Below are 16732 nucleotides of genomic sequence, written 5' to 3' on the forward strand. Positions count from 1 at the left end.
CGGATCCCCTGCTCTGGTGCCTGCGCTTTCTCTGGGCTACTTCACACCTCTGCCCCGGAGCCTCGCCAGGCCTGGCCTTTCCCTCGCATCCACCCTTCCGAAGGCCTCTCTCCCCTGTTTCTGGAGACATGCCTGCTTCTCCTCGTCCTGTCAGTACCTTTTCTGCTGGCTTCTTGGACTCCTGGGCCCTTGTGAGCCCCCACGTGATTGTGCGCCCTGCGGTTCTCACCCACTCCTGCTGACCCTCTGTGCAGGTGACTGTGAAGTGTGTAATTCCAACCCGCCTTGCTGTGAGCATCAGGTTTACACCTGCCGGGTCAGTCCCGACATACTGAGCCGTGTCCTCCCCCGCAGTCCCCAGCCAGCTTCCCCAGGTTCCCTTAAGCTGTTCCCCGCGGTCTCCCCGGCTCTACCAGGATGCACTCCTAAAGCCCTTCTGCCAGCCGGGTGCTGCCTCAGCCCGAGCTCGGCCTGCTGATGCAAATGTCCGCACTCATCGGTTAGATCCTTAGCACCGTGAGGGTGGAGCGCACCCGTCCTCCCCGCTTTGGTTATCGTCTCCCTGTTTCTCTTTGGGGACAGCATCTGGTTTTGGTGGGATGACAGCCCCGCCGTCCTGCCTAGGGACATGCTCCCCCGGAGTCTGGCTGTTGAGTCATGGCGTCATGGGGCCGGGCCTGCAGGCGGAGGTGCGGACCCGTGTCCTGAGGAGCCGCTCTTGCAGCCCCTGGACGCTGTCCCCGGCCCCAGGCCACTCTGCAGATGTCACTTCGCACCCGGGAGCGCTCCCCCGTCCTTAGCATCGTGTCTCTTTAAATTTTAAGTTTGTATTGCTTTTGCCGAGCGTTCTCTACCAATAGGGCTGTTAGAACAGAACTGACCACACTGAAGATTTCTAGAAAGTTGTCACACTGATTCTGGTGTTTTTTGTTTTTTCTTTAAAAAACAACCCAATCCAGCCAGAGACCGCTGCTGCTTTGAAACGCACGCTGGAAGCTCTGATGGACAGAGGGGCCATTGTGAGGACCCTGGAGAACCTGGGTGAGCGCGCCCTCCCCTACAAGATGTGCTCCCACAGCCAGCGGCACAGCAGAGGAGGGTGAGTTTCCCCGAGAGTCCCTTGAAGAATGTCTTTAGGCTCTGGATGGAGTTTTATCTATCTTAGACATGGTGCTGGTTTCACAGGCAGACTCGGGTTACCAGGGAGGGTCCTATACCCCTCTGGCTGTGTTGCATCAGGAGTCGGGTGTGGTCACAGCGCCCAACCGAGTACTCTGAGCTTCTGATGGGGCGGGGGGGGGGGGGGTCCTTTCTTGTCCACCTGAGCCCTGTCCTCCCCTGGCGTTTCTCTAACTTGGGCCTTTGAAACACCCCAGGGAGCAATGCTTTGTCCACATACTGAGTGCGCGCTTAGTGAGTATGTGGGCTGCAGGTGACGAGAAGCAAGGAGCAAGGCAAAGGCCAGGTGATTCAGTCACGTGCATATAGAGAAACAAACACCGGCAGGCAGAACCAAACCAGAAGCAAAGCCTAGACATCTGACTAAAATCGAGGCTACTGGGGGTGGGGGTGGGGGACAGCGGGCCATGGTGGACTGGGGGGCCTTGGTCGTGGGTGTGGTGACATGCCTCTGAGGAGGGTGAGCCCGGGCCTCTGAATCATGCAGTGTTGTAAACCAGCATTACAAAGAGAAAGAAAATAGATGTACTTCTTGTGACTAAAGTGTTTCACCTCCTTCACCAGTGACCACAATGTTTCTGTCATGGAATTTTTTTTCATGTTTCTATGGCTACTTCCTCAAACACACGTCAAGGATTTGATTCTATTGTAATAATTCTCCTTATAGAAAATTCTTGAGATTGGTTTGTTGTGCTGATTTGAGGCTTCTCTATGCCCTAATCTTCCTTTTTCGTAGCCACAGTTTCTGGTTTAAAGGAAGAATCTTAACTCATTTTTGAGGTTTCTGGAGGGAGGCCGTGGAGACCCAGGGTGGGAGGACCCCCAGGTCTCAGGCGAGTTATTCAGCATCTCTGGCTCCCACCCCTGGACCCTGAACTCCAGTGGCCGTTCTCCCACCCCCGGGGTCATGGGGACTGGTCACTGTGGTCCTGAAGATGCTGCCATGGACGGTTCTGTGATCGATAGCCCCGTTGCGGTGGGGTGTGAGCTGCAGAACCCATCTTCCGGGCTGCGCCCTGTTTTGTGCTGGGTTCAGCTGGCTTCTCGAGAACACCTCTGAAGAGGGCTCTGAGGCGTTGCTAGGCAACGTGCAAAGCACAGCGGCCAGTCCTCTCTGCAGCACGTTACTGGGAGGGGGACATGGGGTAGCTGACATTTTTTTGTGACGTACCACAAAGAGCTTTGGCCTTCACAGCCAGGCTGTGAGTCTTTTGCCTTCTTCTTTAACAAGGTGCCTATATAAAATGTGGCCACGCACTGCTGGCCAGCTTCTCTGGGGGAGCAGGGAGAGGGAGCCTGTGCTTCAGGCCAAGGTGGGGGGGGCGCCTTCCCTCCCCCTCCCAGTGACGGGCCTGGCTCTGCTGAGGGACAGACGGCCGTCCCTGCGCTTGCCCTCGCCCAGCGCCCGGGGAGCAGGGCACTGCCGGAGGCCCCCGAGAGCCCTGCTCCAGCTTGGGTGCTGCTCAGGCCTCTGGCTGGGCGGCTGTGGTGACGCCGTTTTTCTCTTATGGGTGGAATTGGGGAGAACTCGCCTGGGGCTCGGCCCGGACCACTGGTGACGCTGCCCCCCATTCTGGACCCCAGTCCAGGGACTCGCATCCACCGAGGACTGTGCCTGGCCACTTAGTTCGTTTTCTTAAAAGGATTTTATTTCTGGCCATTTACTTCCAGCCACCTCAGCAGAGTAGGAGCGCACTCTTCAGGGAGGTGTGTGTTGTCTTTCAGGTGGTGATGGGAGATGGTGGTGCCCAGCCCCCCATGGGGAGATACTCGTTTTATACTTGTTTTTGAATAATAAATCTCTTTTATTTATTTAAAGTCGTATTTTCTGAACTGTGTTCTCTGAAACACTAGTTATATGTAGATGCTCCACCAAAAGTGGTGTGTGTGAGTGTGGGGGCGTGTCCTATGTGGGAATCCCTACAGGCCCTAGTCCTGGCTGGAGACTCTCACACAGCGTATAAATGGTGAAAAACCTGTCAGTGAGCAGCCTTTGCTTTCGCTTACCAGTTCTGCTTGACCATGTTGACCACGTTACCCTAATATCATCTGTTCGCTGTTCTTCATGGCGGTAAACAAGATGTGGTGCTGGTGTGGTTTGGGGTTACCTGGATGAAGATGAGGATTGAGTGATGTCAGGCATCTGCAGGGTGAACCCTGAGGGGAGTCGTATCACCTCTTGCCTCCAGCCGGTCCTCCCCTGGCACCAGCCCTGGGGATGCTGGCACCAGGCATTTGATTCATGTGGCAAGTTCTCTGTGTGCATCGCACGAAGCCATGGAAAGCATCACAGACAAATGAGGCGTCACGTGCCAGGGTGTGTTCAGGGCCGGGCAGCTTACTTTTACAAAGCTGGTAAGAAGAAATGGAGTAGGCTTGCCTGTTAGGAATTCAGCAGTCAGGAGAGAGTGACTGTTCAGAACAGTCCTGGAGGCCTGGGCACTGCCTGTTGCTCTGGCAAGGCTCTGGCTTGAGATTCAGATGGCACGCGAGAGCGGGATTTTAGCTGGCTCGGGAGCGAGGCTGGACACTCTCTGAGAACCCACACCGTATTCCTGGTGCTGTTGGTGTATGTGTTTTTTTGCTTTTACATTTTATGGGAAGAAATGGTTTGTCCTGGGTATTCCTGGGTCTCAGGATGGTCCTCAGTGGTGTCATGGCTCCTGATCTCAGGGCATTTTCAGCTGCGTTAGGGACTTGCCTGCATCTGGCTAACTGTGACCCTGCACAGGCCCAGCACAGTGGGCTTTATCCACACCGGTCGACAGCCAGCACCTCTGTCACAGTGACTTCCTGTCCTGTTGGGTGGTTGCCGCCACCGTGCTCCGTTCTGACTTCCTCCCGCCAGAGTCATGCTCCTGCCACACCTGGGTCAAGTGGACCTGAAACAAGATGAGGGCAGAAAAGCTGCTGAAGCACTTCAGGTCAGGACAGAGGACAGCGGGGAGCCTGGTATTTATTAGTTATCAAGTCTGTCAACCGGTTTACACCTCAGACATGCGGTCATTATGTTGCGTGTGTGTATTTGGTCAGTTTCCACTTGCGAAACAGGTGCGTTTATAGCAATTTGTCCAGAAGGCTCTTATTTTTAACCTGGGAACTTATCTTCCTGTGGACAGCTTGATGGTTACTTCCCCTGACTGGCCCACAGACTCTTCTTGAACACACACTTCTTGAACTCGGAGGGTGGGTAGAACTGGGTAGATCATTTATATACAGCTGGGTGCCTGTTAAAAACGTGTTTTAAAAAATGCTGCTCTGCATGCCACCGGCTAGCAGGTAGAGCCTGATCACCTTTATCGGGAATGGGAACGTCTGATACTGTAACTTACTAAGATTTTTTCCAGGGGGAAGTTACTTCTGCGTCAGTGCTGTGAATTTAGGAAGTAGTTGACTAGGTGGCCCTGTTGCTGTTTGGGTCAGGTCAGGGTGGAAAGAAATTGGGACTTAGGGACCAGCTACCCCGGTGGCGTCTGTGTTACCTGGCAGCACCTGGAAACCACTGGAGCATAAACGGGGCAGGGTGGGAGGTAGGGGGTAAGAAAGTCTGGGATTCAATTCTGCTTTGGTCCCTGGGGGGGCTCCTCCACTCTCCTTTGTATTTCACAGGGGCTTGTCAGCGCCGCAGGCAAGGCAAAGCTGGGGTTGTAGAACATTCTTACAGCTTGCCTCGAGTATGAAAGGGGGATGCTCATTGGACCCAGGCCAACCGGGCAGGCTTTCCCTGGGTCTCAGCCCTCTCCCTCCGTCAGGCACTGTGGGTCTTCCTCCAGGGCTGCGCCTGCAGTCCCAGGCTCTCTTTCCACTAGATGGGGCTGGACCGAGGCTGGGAATGGAGCCCGGTGCAGGGAAGGATCCGTGGAAGACACCCTGGGCCCATCTCAGCCTCTGCAGGTTTGTAAAGGGTCCGCCCCTTTGGTTTTGACTGTGCCTGGTCTTGCCCTCGGAGATGGGCTGACTTGGGCCCCTCTAAAGCGTGTGGGGGATGCTTACGTTGCCAGGGGGTTTGTCTGGCCTGGGTCCTTTCTCCATTCTCATCTGTTTTAAAATGTAGACAGGGGCTTGCTGCAAAGCTCTGCCGGCCGGCAGGGAAGATGCCCTTCTATTTACGGGTAAGCAGAATGATAAAAATAACCGGCCCTGTAGTGAATCAGTGGAATTTTACTGACTCCCTCCCAAATGTGTCTGCAGCTTACTCCAAGGGCGCTGGCGCGCTCAGAGGAGGCCGATTCACTGCTGTAGCTTTCCCGTTAGTGAGCTGACACTCCGCGTGCGTTCTCAGGCTGTCCTGCCAGCAGTCTGCAGGCCAGCACCTGACCCCGACCCACGGGCCCTCGGGGCAGCTCTGCAGCGGAGGTTGTGGCCAAGCTCCTAGATTTGTAAGGCTGCTGCAGCAGGTTTAGTGGTATTTAAAATGTCTGAGTCCCATCTGACATAAAAAGAAATGTGGCTTTTCTGCACAGAGGGGTGTCTGGGTTTTATGGTGAATAATTCACTGCCTGAGTAGCTCAGAGAAGCCTGAATCCAGCAAGGCCTGCCCAGTGCAGACTGGGAACTGGCATTCAGATGCCTTAGTCTCCTACCTTTGAAAAGGCTGGCAAGATGCTTCCTGGCTTCAGATCCTCCCAGCCCCTCCTCCTGTCCCCTTGTCCCCCCTCCCCCACCACTTGAGCCACTGAGCACTTCAGTGGAAATTTCCACTTGTCTGCTGGGGGAGGGGAGACTGTGAGTGAGTGTGTGACTGTCGAGAGACAGAGACAAAGAACATAACTCAAACTCAAGCAAGCTTTTTATGGAAAAGTTGTGAATACAGGCTTAGGACTGAGCTGAAATAAAAAAGGCCACCTTGCCGTAAGGGGCATTGCAAGAAGACACCTCCCTCAACACCCGGTGTGGGGGCTGTCCAGGCAGGCTGCATCGCCAGGTGTCAGACCCAGTGACCTGGGGGCGCGGACCTCGGAGAGGAGGAGGGAGAGGACCCTGGGGGCTCCCTTGGGAAGGCCCTGTGCTCTGGGGGGCTTCATTTTCCAGTTGGGACACAGTCTGTCCTGGGGAAGCACAGGTCCTTGTGGGGTTTCAGCCTTGGGGGTGGAGAGTGTGTAGTGGGTGAGTGTTGAGAACCACAAAGCGAAACGCAGGACGGGCACATGAGCCCCTTGGAAGACGACGTGCACAGGTCTAGCTATGAAATAGTTGTCTGTTCCTGCAGCTTCTGGAAGATGGGAAATGCATCGTGTGCTGAGCCTCCTCGGCTGGTCCCACGTCTGCAGCGCTGGTGCTGCCCAAGTTTCAGGTGCTGTTCTGTGGGAAAGAAGCTTGGGCAAAGCTGATTTCCACCGCCTCGCAGAGAAGTGATGCTGTAATCAGTCACTGGAGGAGGGGAGCACAGCTTAGATGTGCACATCGCTGGGGCTTGTGCTTGCTTCTGCTGCCCGACCCCTGCCGCCTGGGCACAGAGCCCCCACCCCCACCCTGTCAGTGGCACCCCCCCCACCCCGTGCTGGGGACGCACCAGGTGATTGGGCTCTGTCCCAGTGATTGGCCCTGGATTGATTTAATTGGTGATCCGTGTGCAAGTGGAGAAGAGGAGCCTAGCCGTCTGGATACGCGATCATTGTTTTTCTTACCGGAATGTCTACGTGGGGCGTCTCGGCGGTGGCACCAGTGGGCCCAGGTCTGCTCTGCTGTGCCCTGCGTGGGAACAGATTGGGGGGCTGCGGGGAGGGAAGCGCCCACTGCTGTGGCGTTTGCTCTCATGTTTCCATCCTGCCTCGCTCGCTTGGTTGGGAAGAAGCAAATACTGGTTTCTCGTGGCCCTGGGCTTACGTGGCACTGAGCTTTGCCTGCAGGAGATGCTCACTCGCCATGAGGGCATGGCCCTCCGGGTGCCCTGGACAGGTCAGTGAGAATGAGGGACATTCACTGGCCGCCACGGGCCTTGGCTGTGTCTTTCCCCTGTGGGAGGCCGCCTGGCCTGCTGGCCTGTGTGCTGGGGCGACTGAGTGCGTCCTGCCCTTCTGCTTGGGTCCATGTGGGTGGTGGGAGGTGTGGGGTGAGAGGTGCAGCCTCCACCGGGGTGGTGAATGCAGTGAGACCCTCCCCGCTCCTGGCCACTTCCCCCTTCTCTCTTTTGGTGACGTTTCCTTCTTGTGGAAGTTTCCACAGTGGGAGAAGGAACGTGGGGGCAGACACCGTCTTGCCCACGTGTGCCCAGTCACAGACCAGCTGTCACAGCATGAAGTGACTGTCACAGCTGAGCCTGGGCGCCCGTCTCCACCAGCCTCGTGCTTTCTTGGGGCTGCCTGTGGGGTCGGCCGTGGCTGTGGACGGGGTCTGGAAGGGCAAGCTTCGGGGTTTGTAGTAACACTTCGTTTACAGAAACAGAGGTTTTCTGATGTATCTGGCTTCTGCCTTCCATTCTTGAGTGCCATTTTACCCTCGTCACAAAATGGTACCTGGAGCTCTTGGTCTGTTTCCTAGGCTGCCTGCAGCGTCCGTGTCCAGGGCTGCTTGAGGGGGAGTGGAGCCGGCAGTCGGCATCTGTAGGCGCTTTCTCTTAGAAACATGTTTGGCCCCAATAATGAGGTGCGTCAAATGGAAAATGGAAGAAAACAAGTCTTGCTGAGCCCCAGATGTGGAATGTGGATGACTTGAGGACTTGCCTGGACAGGAGGCTGCTGGCCTGGGCACTGCCCGCCTGGCCCTCACCAGCCACGGCCTCAGGCTCAGCACAGGCTGTAAGGGTGACACAGCAGAGGACGAGACACACCTGGGAGACAGGCCCAAGAGCACGGGAGAGAGCACGGAGCTCAGGAGAAGGCTTTGTGTGTGAAGAAGGCCCTCTGCAGAGCTGATGGGGTGGGCAGACAGGGCGTGGGTGCTACATGTCCAGGGTCAGTAGTTCAGAGGGCCCCTTGATGAAGACCGAATGACAGAACAAATGGATGAACAGGAAGGAAGAAATGCTGGGCCCTGAGAGGCCCCTCCCCGACCTCAAGGCGGCTGATGTTACTTGAGGGAGGAAGCGGAGGACTGGGCTTGGCAAGGAGGACGTCACTTAGACTGATCTCCCCCACGGTGTAGGCCGCATTCCAGAGCCGCACTCAGGACGAGCGGTCAGTGCTTCATGCTGGACACACGGGCGGGGGCACCCCAGCGCCTGCCCAGCAGCGATGGAAACAGCGGAACTCGGTCTCGGAAAGTGTCGCCGGGTGGGCCTGTGGTTTTCAGAAGCAGGTGCTCTCAGGGCGGGCAAACGCGAGGTCATGGCTGGAGAGGCTCGTCAGGCAGTGAGGGAGCCCGCCCCGTTTCTGTCTCATTTCTCGAGAAACCGCGCAAGTCCTCGGTTGGAGTCACTCCCCCGTGGCTGCCACCGGCCCAAGCCACCCACTTGCTGTGCACACTTGAGCCCACAGCTTCACAGAGACGGCTGCACGCACAGCATCTCACACACCAAGTGGGGGCCCCTGGCAAACGTTGGCTGTGCCGTCCCCGTCAGCAGGCGCCCCGTGCGTGGCCTGGCCCGCTGGTGCTGCTCTCCACTTGCCCCGCGCCGGCAGCACCCGTCTGGGTTTTTCCACTGTAGATGAGCTGATGTTTTTCAGTGTGTGGTGCTGAGTGATGGGCCACTCTGTGGTTGCACCCCAGCTTGCAGCGGGTGGGGGTGCTTCCTGTTCTGCGTTGTTACAGCAAAGCTGCTGCGCACGTTGTGTGCGTATCGTGTGGCCTCAGCCTCACTGCCTTGGGTGGATGCCCCAGGGTGCAGCGGCCTGGCCTTCAGCCGTCTAAGGAAACTCCCGTGGAGGCGCCCCCACTCTGTTTGCCCACTGGCATGTGCGAAGCGCCCACCTCTCCGTCTTCAGCAACGCTCGGTCAGTCCTTCCAACTCCGGCCGCTCCAGCGGGCGTTTCACTGTGACCTGGATTTGCGGGTCTCTGATGACGCGTGGACCTTATGTGCCATCTCGCTGTGCTGCTTTGCCATTGCACAGCCTTAGTGACCTGCTCAATTTTTTTTCAAAATTGGGTTTTTTTAAATTTAATTTTGAGAGTCATTTATAATATATACAAGTCCTTTATGAGACATGTGGCTCGCAAATCCCAGGCTGTGGCTTGTTCTTTCAGGTCATGACGCACGCATCCTTCTGTGGGTCCTTTAGGTAGTTTCATGTTTTATATTTAGATTTGTTATCCATTTCGAATTGATTTTTGTGTATGGTACAGTGTAGATCAAAGTTCATTTTTTTGCATATGGAGAGCAAATTTTACAGACTGTTTCTCCATGGAATCGCCTTTGCAGCTCTGTCAAAAATCAGCTGTGTGCACACATGTTGACCTGTTGCCAAGTCTGAACATACCTGGGTGTGTGTGTGTGTGCACGTGACACCAGACTGGCAGGTCACGGCTCCAGGATAAGCCTCGTCAGACAGCTTTACCTTTTACCTTTGTTCTGTCATACTTTTCACTGTTCTGAGTGCTCTGGATTTTCATATGAACATTAGAACCAGCTTGTCCATTTCTTGCCAGGTTGGTTTTGAGTCTGTAGATCCATGTGGGGAGAACTGACACTAAATAACTCCGGGTGTCCTGCCCCGAACAAGGTGCAGCTGCCCGTTTAGGGGCTCTTCTTTCATTCTGTCAGCAGTGCCGGTGGCTTTTCACGTTGGTCTTGCACACTCACAGCCAGGTTCATCCGTGATCATTCCACACGTAATCCCAGTCTGGTAACCTGTTGCCGGGGTACAGGAATGGTGGTTGGTTTTATTCATTGGTGTATTTCTCCTTGTCTCCCGGCCGTGGCAGGACTCGCCAGGGAGTGTTGGCTGGAGTGGCGGCCGGTGCCCTTGTCTCCCCCCTACCCCCTCAAGTGCCCGCACTGTCATTGGTTAGTACCCTGTGTGTTGTCGGTTTCTCAAAGATGCCCTTTGTGAGGTTGAGGGAGGCCCCTTTTATCCCTAGTTTGCCGAGGTTTTTATCTGGAACAGACAGGGAATTTTATTCGATGCTTTTTGAGAAATTACTGTTAGAATGATCAGCGGTTCTTCTTTCTTTGGTTTGTTAATAGCTAAGCAAACTCATGATGGATTCCATTGATTTTCAAACGGTAAGCCCATCCTGCATTCTTGGGATAAACCCTATTGGGTCCTGATGCGTTATCCTTTTTATCTGTTAAGGCAGTCAGCTTGCTGACATGTTGTTTAGAATCTTTCAGTTACATTCATATGGGATACTCATCTGCTTTTTTTCTTTTCTTGTAATGTTTTGGTGTCTCTCTATCAGGGTAATGCTGGCCTCATAGAACAGATGGAGAAATATTTTCCTCTTTTCTGAATCAGTTTGTATCAGAACTGGTATTTTCCCCTTAAAGGTGCCATAGAATTTTCTGGTGAAGCCATTTGTGCCTATAGTTTTCTTTGTGAGTTTTTTACCGACGCACTTAATTTCTTGAGTAGATTCCAGACTATAGAGACTCTTTTTCCTTGAGCAGAGTTTGTATTTTTTAAGGAATTTCCTCCAAGTCATCATATTTATTGCAAATTCATTTATTGTTTATAATACTCCCTTATCCCTTTAGTGTCTGCAGCTTGCAGTCATCATGCCTTTATCACTTCCTGTGTCGGTCGTGTGTGTCTAGGCCATCTGCGCCCCAGGCCTGCACAGGCGTGTTGCGCAAGGTCTTGGGGGCCAGAGCTTGGTTTCACTGAAGTTCTGCTCTCTGCTCAGGGCGCCTATTCTGATCTTTCTTTTCCTTTCTGTCATAGTTTCTTAAGGTTGATGCTGAGCTCGTTGTTCTTCTTACCCAGGTGTTGGCACTGCACACTTCTTGCTGAGGGCTATTTCCGTGGCATTCCCCAAATTTTGATATGTTGCTTTTATCTTCCTTCAATTCCAAGTAACTTGTCATTTCTGTTTTTATTACTTTTTGACCCATAGGTCTTTATTTTTAAGATTTATTTATGCATACAGAACTGGGGTGCAGGCCTGAGGGGTGGAGGGTGAGAGGATTCGCCAGAGACAGAACAGGGAGCAGAACAGGCAGATTGACTGAAATACACTGCTGAAGGGAGCAGCGGGCGAGTCAGGAGAGGTCTGCTGTGCCATGTGGGTAGCTCCCTGGCCGGGGATTGAACTCGTGCTGCAAAGGCTGCAGATAGCTTCATAGGTTGCGTCTTAATCCCTTGCGCCACCAGGTAGGCGCCCCCATAGGTTTTTAAATACATGTTAATACGTGTTTACTTTCCAAATATTTGGGCATCTTCACAAGATGTATGCGTGAACCTCAAATCCCTTTGGGTTTGCTGGCTCAGAACATGGTAGCCTTGATGAGTGTCCTGCGTGCCCTTGAGGACCATGTGCATCCTGCTCTTGTTGGGCAGAAGTTCCTGAAGTGTGAGGCCAGGTAGTAGTGGTGACTTTTTCCACATCCAAGCTGATTTTCTGTGTTCTAGTTCTGTTGCTTACTGAGAGGAATGTTAGACGCCTCCAGCTGTCACTGTTGAAATGTCTCTTCCGTTGCCAGTCTTGGCTTTCTCCGTGTTGAGGTTTTGCTGTCTGCTGCCCACACTAGGAGGTCGCGTCTCCTACCAACCTCCTGTTACGTATCGTCTCTCATTTTCCCAGGTGATTTTCTTGCTCTGAAGCCTTTGTCTGGTATTCCTACAGCCAGCGGGGCCTTCTTTTGACTAGCTAGATGATCACCCGTGAAGTTCTCGTAGGAGTTCTGAACCTTTGTATGGAATGACACAAAATGACATCCTTTTTTTTTTTTTTTACCTCCTTGTAGCTTCCTTCTTTGCTGAGTTTGTCTATTTGCAGTTTCTGTGAGACTCTCACCCTTCGTGCTGATAGCACTCCTGTCGAATGTCCGTACTGCGTGTTTGCCGCTGTTCAGGGTTCTGGGGACCCAAAGCAAAGTCCTCGGGCCCAGTGGAGCGAGGCAGACTCATCCTGTATCGGGGTAAAGTGCCGCAGGGAAGACCTGAACCTGTGAGTTCGGGAGGTCACGTGCGTGGAGGTGGGTCAGGGAGGACACTGCTTTCGAAGTGGTTACAGAGGGCCTTTGACGGGGCCGTCCGGGCCGAGCTGATCGGAGCGAGGGGTGAATTACGTTGAAGTTGGGTGAACATTTCTGGCAAAGGGACAGTGAGTGCAGAGACTTTGAATGAGAAAATGCCCAGGGGAGGAGCATGGCCAGAGCAGAGTGAGTGACGTCAGAAAGGTCGTCTGCCCCGGCGGGGACACTGCAGACACCAAAGCACCTGCTGAAAACTGTCCTTGAGCAGCAGGCGGGTCTGGAGCAAGCAGCCTCGGAGAACCGAGGGGGCGTGCTGGGCTGAGGCCTCCTCCTGCTGCGTCCACCCGTGAAGTCGTTCATCTTTAAAGAGCAGTGGCTGCAGGAGATGCTGCCCGTGTTGGTCTGGCCTGAGCATGTTAAATTCTCCCCTGTAATTTCTTTTTGTGCCTTGTCAGTTCTTGAAATCTTAGTCAAGCCCCAGACCCTTCTTATTCCTTTTCCTTTTTTATGAAATGTGGCTGATGATTCTAACTTTACCTCCTAAGCAGATTGTGAAGTCGCTTGTAAAATCCTCTGGAAAAATTAGAAGCCCACCTAGTACATGGTCTCACAAGAAATAGCAGCTGATGGTTTGAAAAATTCAGCCACGGCAAATAGCAGGTTCTGCCCTTGCTCCCACTGGATGTGATGTCGTGACGCTTTTTTGCTACCACAGAGTTTGGGCTCCGATTTTCACAAGCGTGTAGGGGAAAGGCCTGGGAGGAGGAGAGAGGTGAGGAGAGCCTCCTGCTGTCTCTAACTGGGCGGCGGCAGCTTCTCTTGACAAAGGTGTGAGTGTGTGTTTGTGTGTGTGCATGCACACACTCACGCGCGCGTCTTCTGAGGAGGAGTAAAGTGAAAATCTTGACCAAAATGGTGCCGTTGTCATATCTCAGAATGTAGGAATTAGTCACTGATTTTTTTTCATTGTAGGTATTTCTTGGTGGATTTTCATGCACCAACCACCACCGTTGAGAGCATGATGGAGCACTTGTCTCGAGACACTGACGTGATCAGGCCGACCATCGTGAGGCACCCGCTCACGCAGGAAGAACGAGAGTGTGCAGGGATTGTCCCGGTGCCACTTGAAGAAAAACTGTATTCCACCAAGAAGAGGAAGTGAGAGGACCCGCTGCATTTTCACCTCCTATTTAGTTCTCACTTATGAGCATCGGAGACTCATCACTTGCCAGCCTGACCTTTATAAAGGGTGTCACAGGGGCCACTTAGTTTTCCCGGGTATGTTGAGCCCTTGCTCCCTCCCCTTGGCCGCTCTCGAAGCGGGGCGGTGGTCTGCCCAGAGCCTCCATCACCTCGGCACCTGCACCTGCACCTCATTCTGGGTTTTCTCTATTCATGTCATTTCTGGGTCAGTGAGGACTTTTGCCCTAAATAGCACGAATACCACTTGGAAGAGCAGAGCTTATGACAACTGCCTGGGATTGTATCACCATGAAAAATAAAGGTGTGAGGTCACTGTGCTGTATGAGTCACTTCTGATCAGAGTAATAAATGTGTTGGAAAAACTTGTGGAGGTGTTTTGTCTCTTCCAGCACCCAAGCCCCCAGCACTCCAGGCTCCCAGAATGTGCAGGTATGAAAGAGAGAGAGAGACCAGGCAGGTCAGAGCCAGGGAGACAGGAGGGCGGTGGGCACTGGCTTCCCCTGGCTACTGGCCACTCTGAGATCAGTAACCTCCTCTGCCAGCTCACATCACTCGCCGCCGCGGGCCTGTCTGTGGAGGGCCATGCATTCTGTGTAGAGGACGCTGGGCCTGCCTCCTGGCCCCTAGCCCACGAGGCGGCAGCCTCCCTGGTCGTCTTCCACTATCTGCCTCGTCCTCTCATCCACACTTACCCTCCTGCCTGTGAGGGAGCTGTGTCTGTGGAGCCCGGGCCTTCCTTCTGAAAAGAGTTTCTCTGTGGTCCCGCTTGGCAAGTGGCTGAGGTGAGAGCAGGGGGACACGAAGCCCGGTGCCGCGTGTATGCTCGCCCTGGGAGCAGGCAGGTTTGGGGCTTAGTTACTGGGGAAGGGGAAGGAAAAGCACAGCAAACGGGAGAAATAGCAGCGCCCTTTCAAGGCTGCATGGTACGGCGGGCCAGGTGTAAGTGCCTCTTCCCCAATCACGGGTATCTCAGTTGCCTTTCCAGTGACAGAAAAGGGCCATTCACGAGCAAAATCACGGATTTTAGAGGGGCTGATTTTACGAAGTTGGGACAGCTGCCGAGTAAAACCTGCCTGGACCTGGGCATCCCGTGCCCTCCCATCTCCCTCCGCTGCTTTGGCTCCTCTGGCGCCCAGCTTGTCTGCCCCAGGCCTTTCGTCCTCACAGCAGTCAGTGCCCTTTCCTGAGTGCATCTTCCAATCTTCCCGTTCAGCAGACACGCAGCCAATGTTCGTTACACGCCAGGCCCCGTTCTAAGTGTGTATGCCCTGCAGCCCACGGGCGCAGGAGGAAGCGGGCACAGAGGTGCGGCGCAGCCAGCCTAGCCTGGCCACACACTTAGCTGTGGGAGCAAATGCAGGGCGGAGCCGGGAGCTGGGAGCCTCGCAGCGGGGGCACGCACCCCTGTCCTTCAGGGCTGGTCAAGCGTCACGTGTTGGGGGGGCGCGTCTTTGTCATCACCCTTCTTAGAAATGCAGCCCCTGCCCCGTCTCTCCTCCTCCTTACCCTGCGGTGTTGTTTACAACACTATTTTGCAAAAAAAGTAAATACAGGTTTTATTTATATTGTCTGTTTTCCTCCAGGTGGAGTATAAGGCCCAGTGGGTATGAATTTGATCTGGCTGCTTCACGGAAGCCGCCGCCTCCTTGCAAGTTTCTGGAACATTGTGCTTGGATAAACAAAGGAGTTTTCTTTTTTTTTTCCCCTTAATTGACGTATTGTTTTATACTTCAATTGTTAGTAGTTTGGCAGTGTAGGATGTCACCCCCTCAGGTGTGCCACTGTAGCTCTCCCCCCACTAGAGCACCCACGCAGAGTCCTCCACCATCGTCCATGGTGCTCTTCTCCCCACCCCTCCTCTCACCCTCCCGCCCTCCCGGTGCCTCAGAGTTGTGCTCAGCTTTCAAGGGTTAATTTAAATGTTTGTTCCTTTGCTTGGCTCCTCAATATTCCACATACAAGTCATGCCATCCAGTATTTATCTTTCCTTCTGACTGATTTCACTTAGTATAATAACTTCCAGCTCATCCTTGTTGCTGCAAATGGCAGGAGTTTATCTTTATTGATCGCTGAGTAGTATTCCATTGTGTATCTAGACCACATCTTCACCCACTCTTCCGTCGTTGGGCACTTAGGTTATTTCCATCGCTTGGCTATTGTGAGGAGTGCTGCAGTGAGCATAGGCGTGCAGGCTGACGAAGAGGAATTTTCCAAGAGAAGTTGAGACATCTAAGCTTAAGGTGTCCCAGGCTGGGAAACCTCATCCTGTAATAAAGCGAGCTCAAATCCCAGGTGGGGAGTGGATTGGTCAGAAACTGGCTAAAGATCAGTGAGGAAAACTACAATAAAATACCTGTAGATTTAACATCACAAGCTCAGGATTAAGGCACCAGGGTGTTCCCCAGGGTCCCTGCATAAAATGAAAAATTGAACATCTCCTGAACAAATAGAGCAATAGAGAATAGGAGCAAGAGAGAATAGGAGACTCTTGGAGTCGGTCGTGGGTGGATGTGCTTTACTACCATGAAAAGGCAACAGCTAAGAAAATGGGCCCCATCAGTGAGAGTCAGCGGGATTTAGACTACCAATTGGTATTTTACATTCATGAACTGAATTTGAAAATAAAAATATATTTGCACCAATGAAATATATTTGCACCAAAAAAAGGCAACCAGTTTTAAAAGGCTAGTAAATAAAAAGCATAGATGGGTCAGCGCAGCATCGAGGGGAGTCCGCGGCCGGCTTGGAGGCGTCCCCTGCGCAGGCGCCATCCCGGGGCGCACCAGGCCGCGCGCATCGAGGTGCGCCAGGTGGCCCCGCCACAGCCGGTCCTGCCTCCGGCCCTGGCCTCGGCCCTGACCTCTGCAGCCAGGTAAGCCCACCTGGCACCCAGAGTGCCCCAGAAGGCCTGGCACGAACCTGGGGGGCCTTGGAAGAGGGAACAGCAGAGCCTGACCCCGGGCAGCTCTCAGCCGGGGCTCCCACCTGCGCCTCCTCGGTGCCCTCCCGTGTGCGGGTCTCCCGCTCGCGGCCTGGTTGGTGTCAGGGTAAAGTCATCGTGTTGGCACGTTTGTTTTATTTGCCACCTGCCCCGCTCTGGCCGCTGTTGGGCCTTGTTCCGAGACGAGGGGCTGATTTTGTGTGGAGTGGGCGTGGCTCGGCGGCCAGGTGAAGTGGGGTCTGGGGAGTCGGGGTGCTGCAGGCCTCCCAGCCCCGGCGATTCTTTACTCTTTGGTCTCCCTCTGGCCTCCTCTCGTGTCCTGGTCCTCTGGTAACTGTGCCGCCTGTGGCGCCGCCCGTACAACCTCAGCCCCGGGCTCAGGTGCGCTCACTCCAC

The 16732-nt window shown here is 54.0% G+C and overlaps 1 protein-coding gene across 1 annotated transcript; it reads left to right on the forward strand.

The window, feature by feature from the left end:
• Positions 1-665: 665 nt before the first annotated feature.
• MRPS6 (mitochondrial ribosomal protein S6) lies at positions 666-13544 on the forward strand (the record flags this gene model as incomplete). The annotated part of the gene is made up of 3 exons (XM_084232749.1): positions 666-689; positions 900-1099; positions 13165-13544. The coding sequence occupies 3 exons, from the start codon at positions 666-668 to the stop codon at positions 13352-13354; spliced, it is 414 nt and encodes a 137-aa protein (XP_084088875.1). The 3' UTR covers positions 13355-13544.
• Positions 13545-16732: the final 3188 nt, after the last annotated feature.

The sequence above is a fragment of the Talpa europaea genome, assembly GCF_964194135.1.
Source record: "Talpa europaea genome assembly, chromosome: 4".
Taxonomy (NCBI): domain Eukaryota; kingdom Metazoa; phylum Chordata; class Mammalia; order Eulipotyphla; family Talpidae; genus Talpa; species Talpa europaea.